This window comes from Saccostrea echinata, unplaced genomic scaffold (genome assembly GCF_033153115.1).
Source record: "Saccostrea echinata isolate AGI-Se365-2 ecotype Australia unplaced genomic scaffold, CSIRO_AGI_Sech_v1 ptg000036l, whole genome shotgun sequence".
NCBI lineage: Eukaryota > Metazoa > Mollusca > Bivalvia > Ostreida > Ostreidae > Saccostrea > Saccostrea echinata.
Genome location: NW_026889785.1, coordinates 952,711 through 961,477, shown reverse-complemented (window position 1 = coordinate 961,477; position 8,767 = coordinate 952,711). Strand labels below are relative to the sequence as shown.

General features: G+C 32.0%; 1 protein-coding gene across 1 annotated transcript; it reads left to right on the top strand.

Moving 5' to 3' along the window:
* Positions 1 to 333: 333 nt before the first annotated feature.
* On the top strand, positions 334 to 999 carry LOC133199825 (uncharacterized). Its single transcript, XM_061335651.1, is given in 1 exon segment — positions 334 to 999. A coding segment is annotated over 1 exon segment (666 nt).
* The last annotated feature ends 7,768 nt before the right edge of the window (positions 1,000 to 8,767 follow it).

Sequence of the window (8,767 nt, the reverse complement as noted above, 5' to 3'; positions counted from 1 at the left end):
ATTAGCAGAAGTGCATGTGAATTTTAAATAACTAACATGTTTTATCAACTTTATTAACTGTTTTTAATGTTTTATATATATAAAAAAAACAAACAAACAAATCTAACTAATAGATAAATACACATACCTATTTTTATTTATTTATTTATTTATTTATTTATTTATTTATTTTTGTATATTTATTTCATTTTACTTAATTAGTGCCATTAGTGCCAGTGGTTTATATCTGTATAATAATATCAAAAACCTACAAACATCAAGCACATTTAAATTTTGACAAATTTATATATTAAGAGTAACTTGTATTAAATGTAGAGTACAATTGTTTTAGAAATGTAAGACTAAGAAGATCATTTTGTTCCTGACTATGAAGAAGAACCTCAACCAAACCCTGTGCAAGGTTCCACTTTAGGTAAAAAAGGAAAAAAGTGCCCTGTTTATAACTCGAAGTTTACACATGTTCGACGACATGTTATTCAAGAACATATTCCTTGGTTTCTTTATCCAACGACATCATGTTGGACATGTGAATTAGGTTTTGGCCAGGAAAGATTTTTAAGACTACATATAGAAAAAGAACATTTTGATGACTCCAGCTACTGTAGATATGATACTAACATTCATGGTCAAATTTGGGTTGAAAAAATATCTTCTTTAATCAACAGATTCAACAAAATTAATGTGATATCGTCTATAAATTCAAATGAAAAATTTTCCACATGTTTAGGAACAATTTGGCAAGAAGATGACCTAGTACAAATAAAATATTACTTGGATGCAACACATCAACACCAGGCATTAACAAAGACACCTTATCCCGCTAAAAATTTCACAAGTCTATTACACTGGAAAATACTCAGTATTCTTTTGGATATTAGCAGCCCTCCTGCTGAGGTTCTACAAAAATGTGAACTTAACAAAAACAAAGAAATACTTATAATAGGATCCTCAATTATTCATTGGGCCCATCAAAGATCAATTATATTTAAATGGCATTAAGTCGGATGTTCTGATTTGTGCCATACCTTGGGGTTCGTTAAAATGGGGAGGAATGTAGTAATAAAAAGTTTTATAAAATAGTTCGGGTTCGGGATGTATATATTTGTATACGTCACGATCAGCTGATCACTGAAATACCATATCAAACCAGTTGTGAATTTACCCTGGATGTATACGGAAGTCTGTTGACACCTGTCCCGTCCGGAGTCCACAGCTCAGGTGGGTTGAAACCTATGTTACCCCTCACAATTTTCACAAGTTATACTAACTAAATATTGTACTCCCTTATACTAACGCACTTCACAACAAGTTTATACGAATCTGTAACCGTAATGAAATGATCTAAATTTTACACTCTGAACTAAAAGTCTTTAAAAACCTTATCTGAGATAATTTACGTTTTGCTTTTTAACACCCAACACTTCTGTTGCAGAAGTGACGTCAAACATGACTTACACTTACATCAGATAAAAACCGAAACCGGTCCGGAAATAAAATGTGGAATGATTTTAATATTACTCATAAAATAAACCCAACCATAACGAGTTTTAAATAAAATATAAAATAATTTATTCTTAATAAATTTAGTTTTTCAAGAAAACAAATTTTGAATTTTATGAAAGGATTTTTTTTTGGGGGGGGGGGGGTCACAGAGTACAAGTTTTTCCCCTTTTTATGCGAGATTCTTAAGGAGATGAGAAGCTTGATTCTTTTAAATAAATATACATTTAAATTTGCCCATCTTGATATATGTTATTGAAATTATTTTTTAAATCATGCAGTGTACTTGTTAAAAATAACATTAAATTATTCATATTAAGCTTAATATGAAATTATTCAAGTGTTAACTGATTAACATTGAATAAACATATTTTTTATCTCATTGAATTGAATAAAAATGCGTTTTAACTGTGTATAACAAGGACAAATAAATAAACACGCACATATCTGTTTCATATGATTCTCATAAGATCAACTTCAAAGCATTCATCTGATTCTCATATGCAGGACCTTTCATATGTGTATCATATGTATATTGCTTCATATGATTTACATTTGTGTTTTCATATGATCCACATACGATTTGCCACATGATTGAATATATATATGATCCTCATATGAAAGGCAATGCACATTTGGATCATATGTGGCAAAATTGCCTATGTATGCAAGTACTTCTTAGCATAAGCCCGTCAATAGCGCCAAAAACAGCCTGTATGGAACCCCAACTCCGCATTTTTTTTCACATACTACTATAAAGATGACATTCATATTGTCACCCCCCATGTATGTTCTACTTCCAAGGCAGATCATTAATATGCTCATAAGCAGAAGTGCTATCAAGGAAACCCTGTTTAGGGTAAAGATGTCAGAAAGATGGATTTTATGTTGGTGTAATATATTCTTATATTAGCCTTCTCTGAGGTTGCTATAAACTTCTATGATCTTAGCATTGCAAAACCCCGCATTCTTCTGCTTACGATAACTTAGATATTTACATCAGTTTACCTTTGTTGTTACTACTAAGATATGATAATTGATTGAATTCTTCTATACCATCTTCTTCAAAGTTACCTTACCACTTTTCTTGGTTATAACTCTTATTGACTTGTCTGTCCGAGTGTAGGACAGATGTGAAAGGTTGTCTGCAAAGTCTAGTTTAAATAAAAAAGAGATATAAGAGGAAAATAAAGAGGAAAATTCTTCTTCATAGTCTAGGCTGTATATTCTAAATAACACTGCTTAGAATCTTAAGCAGGTAGCAGTTCTTTCTTGGTACAAAAAGAAAAATGGCGCTTCTCCACTTTTTTGCAAAGATTAAGCTCTCCCTCCCTTGGTTACAGGACCACAATGTAAACTAGTAATGTGTTACTAATTGTACTATATCCTGTCTAAATCAAAGAATTTATTATTATTATTATTATGTTTTTTATACCCCCGCTTGATGAGCGGGAGGGGGTATATAGTGATGGGGGTGTCCCTCCGTCCGTCTGTCTGTACGCCCGTCCCTTATGCTTTGGGGTACCAATCTCTTACCCGCAACTCCTTTTATACCACAATAAAATTTAATGATACTGTCATAGATTCTTCATTACATAGTGCCCTTGTGCACCTCCTATTTTACTTTTTCATCTGATACTTATTTCGGGTCTCCTATAGCAAAACGTGGACTTTGCCATTATAATGAAATGGGAGGCGGGGTGTCATTTTGTGACCTCAGTGCTCACATTACCTGTAGTGTAGTTATATAATTAGTCCTTCTTCCGTTGATTAGGGATTTTGTCTGTTTTTCACAGCTTCTTTAACACATAATACATAATAATTATCTTATAAACCTCGTTTCATCAGTTAGTATTTTGTCAATTCCTGCTGCTCTTTTATTGAAAAGAAAAGATTAAACACTAGTAGCTGTTGTCACTTCCTTCTCGCTTCTTCAAGCTATTTCTACATCCACGTCTTTCCCATGGTAAATCGTATTGGTCTTCCAGAGTTTGGTCTATTTAGTACTTCATTGATGTGTTTGTTTCATCTATTTTGTTGTCCATTTATACCTACCTTTACAAACATTTTTTTGACCTGGTTGGCTAAAACAGATTGGTTTTTTCATAGTTTTTTTGATGTTATGTGATATTTTATTACTTTAAATCTCCTGTATGAGCAGCTAAGCAAGGTTATTCATAAAGTCTCTTGCCTGCAGTTATGATCGACTTCTTTGCCCAGCTCCTGATATTAAGTGTGGAGCAAACGGTTTTGCATTTTTGTTTTTGCATCTTTCTTAGCTTCCTACCAATTGTTTTAGTAACATCAAATCTTCATTGAATTTAGTTTTTTTTTTTTTTTTGACGAATGTCTTTGCCTGCATCCAATTCATGGTCTTATGTTGTATCTAGACTTGGAATTTTGATTTCATTGTAGGATTGGAAATTCTTTCTTTCTTTTTCAACAGTTTACTTTTACCTAACTGTTTTCAGAGCTCTTTTTATCTCTCACTTATCATTACAAAATCAGCTAGTTATCATAAATCCATCTTCCCGACTTCCATTCTTTTTTAATTCATATGAAGGAATATGGAGCCTCCGATTACAATTGAATTTATTTCATAAAATTCAGCAAGAAATTCTTTTCCATTTTAGTGCACGCAACTTGTGACTGAATTACAATAAAGGAACAATATACATGTATTATGGAATTGAATTGCGTTATGAACCGTTATTTAGCTTTTGCTTTACAATGTGATTTTTAAGATGTCTTTAACAAAGCTTATTCATAACCAAAATATATCACAAAACGGTCAAGTATAATAAATATTACAGTTAATCGATCGTTTCTTAGTCCAAGTAGTGTAGAAATGTCGGTTTGGTTTTAGCGGCGGCCATCTTTAAAATGGCGGAAATTGCGATGGCCATCGATGATTTTAGAAACCATATTATCTGAAGAATAATTCTGACAAAGTTCACGCTTGTATCCACAAGTGAAATATTTTGGTGAAATTTTGCTCTAAGTAGCTACACTGTTACTGATACAGGTATGTCTATTAATAGCAGTGTAAACAACATGTCAACCGAAGCAGAACCTATGTTTTACTTGGGAGAAACCAGGGCAGTATTATATGAAAGTAAAGAATAAATAGAAAATGGAATCACTTTAGAGGAACTATACGAGCTGGGGAAACATATGGGCAATTCAATTAATCAACGCTTTAATAACATGAGCGCAATTATTGATGCTTAGAATAAAAGAAAAATGAAGGCACTCTTTAAAAAGTTGGTAAAATATGTGAAGAAGTAGTAAGACTGTCGAACACAGTAAATTCTATCGAGAAAGGGATAAGTCCGATTAATCGAACAAAGGAGAATTCCATGAAAATCTACAGGGAATGAACAATATATTCGATGGAATAAAAGAGCAAGTAGGTAAGTCGGAAAATAAAATGCAAGACTTAAAAATAAGACTTGATGAAATGGAGGAAAAAATTGTGAAATACACGTCTAAGAGAGAGACCAAATTAATGAATTAAAAAATACGAAGACCTGTCAAATCTAATTATCGACTGACGATGTAGATCTATGAAATACAACCTGATTTTTTTTTCTGTTTTATATGAGATTTTGCAAAAAAACAGAAGAGTTATTACGAAATTTCCTGGAAGAAGTACATGATTTTGATTTAAATTCGGATCCACAAGTGTTTACAGATTTAGAGAGAAAAAAGGGCCCGGCCAATCGTGGCAAAATTTATCTACTAACAAGATCATGATTTTGTACTCCAACGCACCAACAAAGTGAAAGGCAAACCCTACCAAATTAATTGCCAATTTCCACGTGCACAGAAAATTGAGCAAGCTCATACCCCATTAGGAAAGACCTACGACTCAACGGTGAAAAAATGAAGCTGGTTTGGAACATCCGACATATCAACGGAGAGTCATTCTACCCAGAGAATGCAGAACCAATTGAATCACCGAATCATTTCAATCGGATCTCTACAAGATATCGAATCTCATCAAACAAACGTCGGAGAATTAACTCTTCACCAGAAGGGTACTAGGAACCCTCAGGGGAGTGTGTAAGAAACTGCAGACAAACAAACAACAAATTACAAATTCTTTCATTAAATTGTTGCCGAATAAAGAAAACATTAGATTACCCAGAATTCAGTGAACTAGTGAGGCATTGTGATATCTTGTGTTTTCAGGAAAGAAACTCAACTGACTTGGATGAAAAATGGAATTAGATATAGTAGAGTAAATTCTGGAGGTTAAATACTAGCAGCTGAACATAAATTCAAAACTTCATAAATATTCTCGAAATACAATACAAAGCTGCACTACGTTTGGAAATCTCAAAAAGAAATTCTAAATGTGTGTCACAGGGTGAATCATATTAATTAATTGATATTACTAATTATCATTCATATCATTTTCATATATAGTAGCTAGTGAATACCGTTGCCACTACGGAATTTACTACGTTCATTGATTGCCTTATTCATTCATACATTCATTTATACGGGTGAGTGGTCAGTGAGAGTACGGGTGTGTGAGTGGTCAAACTGGTTTTAATCTGTCCCCTGCGCATTCACGAAAATACTTATTCTCGGGCACTCCAACCTTAGATTTTAGGGAGAGAAGACGCTCTCTCTCCCAAACACAAATTTATCTCACGATAATTGTGATATCAAGTCTAGGATTTACGGTAAGAAATAATTGTTAAATTATTTCTTAGTATTCTATTATTATTCAGTATCAATTTACCATTTTATTTAAATGAAGTAATTTCTAAATTATCCATATTTATAAGTTTAAATGATTCGCGTAAAAGTGTGAGTGAGGTGAGAAATATTAAAAACCTGTTATTATATTTTAGGTCACATTTTTTCTGTAATATTTCATAACTGTAGAATACATTATATCGAACCCAGCAGCCTTGTTGTGTTTTATTTATTCAAATTTAATACTTAGACATGGCTGTGACATATGAAAAAAGTATTGATTGGGATAATATATATATATATATATATATATATATATATATATATATATATATATATATATATATATATATATATATATATATATATATACCTCTAGGAAAGTTAAAATACAGCAGAAAGGATTTATCAAGTACACTTAAACTAGAAATGGAATAATTAGATTCCGAGGACAAAGATGTTGTGTTAGCAGAGCAAAACTGTAATAATCTTCTAATTAGTATGTCTCAAATATGCAAGTACTTGAAAAATAATGACTGTTGTTCATACGAGGGTCATTCAAAAAGTTTTGTCCTACCCAGTCCTCGATTAAAAAAAATGAATGTTGATCACTTCAAACACACTTGTAATGGTTCATTGAATTCTTTATCAACCACACCGTCCTTGAAGAAATAGAATTGCTTGAGTTTTTGAAGATTTATTAAGTTTTGAAAATACCCTACACGTGATACTCTATTGTTTTATCATGGGAAAGAAAGTAAGTACAACAGCAGAAATAAGAAGCTACATAAAAGCCTGAGAGGGAGTTATTGTTATCACTCACCCTGTCTACTCTTCAGATCTTTCCCCCTGTGACTTTTTTCTCTTCACAAAACTTAAAAGACATTAATCTGGACGACGCTATAACTCTATGGTATCACTTGACTCTGCAATACATCAGTTTGTGAAGGGTCTTCCAAAAGAGAAATTAAGAAAAGCATTCAGGAGTGGATTTCTCGTTTGAAAAAGTGTATGCGTGTTAAAGGGGAGAACTTTTGCAGGAATGAAATAAAGAAATGCTAATGATTTTATGTCTTTATTTTTTTATTGCACTAAGGACAAAACTTTTTGAATGGCCCTCATATATTGTTTTGTGTTTAAAGCAGCAAAGTAATATCAGTCTGAACTGTTCAAAAACAATGAACGAGTGTGAAGGAAAATCAAACCATGGAATCATTCTAAGGAACAGATACATGTACAATCTATTGATACTGAACAATTAAATCAGGCTTTGAATTGTTCCACGTAAGCAAATCTGAAAACGCTAAAGACGTTAAAGACGTTGTTATGGATGAAATCGTGGATGAATTAAATAAGCTATATTTAAATATTGATAAAGATTCTTCACCTCGCCATATTTTTCAGATGTTAGGCATAAATAAATAGAAGCATTTGTCAGCATTAAAAAATCGTACATTTTTATTATACAGTATTATAACAATTAGGTAAAAACTTGTTCAAATACATAATTGTGACACTAAAAGTTCTAAAATAATTGCCACTTTATAAATATGTTTGAATTGTGAATATCAGGGAAACCATTTTACATTAGAAGTACAATAAGGAAACATGCCTGAATATAAATACATGAGAAGGAGTTTTTGCCCTTAGCAACATTTTTTAAAGATTGAAACAATGATTAAATAAAGAAAATCATCATTTTTTAAATTCTTTTGCTAAACAATATTTGTTATTACACCTATTGGAAAGCATTCTTTCAAAAGATATACATGTATTTCTATGGGGTATGAATTTAAATAAATAAGAGGGTTTTTTTTGCAAAACCTATGACATCACAGGAGGGTGGAAATACCTTAAGGTTCATTGATACTCTGATAAGAGAGATTACACATAATGACATAAATGTCTATTATTCCTTTATAAATTTGTCAAGTTGAAGTGTCTTTTTTGGTGAATTCTTAATGGTGTCAAATAACTCAGAAATATTTTGGAATATTATTATACTATTAATGCGTTTAAAGGTAGCGTAAAGAATTATTTTCGCCTCCCTATTGAGGATTCTCAGTGATGCAAAGCTTCCAATTGTCATCCTCTATTACCTTTGTCAACTTACATGGGAAAACTTTGACAAGCAGCAAAAAATTATCCAAAGCCTAAAATCCGAAATCTCTCGGGAGGTTTTATATCATTTGTTTTCTGACCTTCTTTAATAGCATTTATTTTGTCACACAAATGCATACTAGATTTAAAGGAATTGGGCATATTTATATGCTCAAACAAATTATCTCAGAATTTTTTCGTCCACTGAAAAGTAAAGTAATATATATAAAGCATGTAGATAATTAATTTAAAAACTTTGAAGAGCTGAAAAAGGAGGTGCCAAAGATTAGAGCCAAACACGTCAAAAGATCAGAGCTATGCATGAGGGAGGTCAACCAGTTTTCCGTGTTTACAAAAAAATGGTTTGACTTTGTAGTAGGTTCGCGTCCAATCTGTTCATGGAAGTTTAAATTCAAATTTTGGCTTATTTAATTTCCCATATTTCGCTTTAACAGGT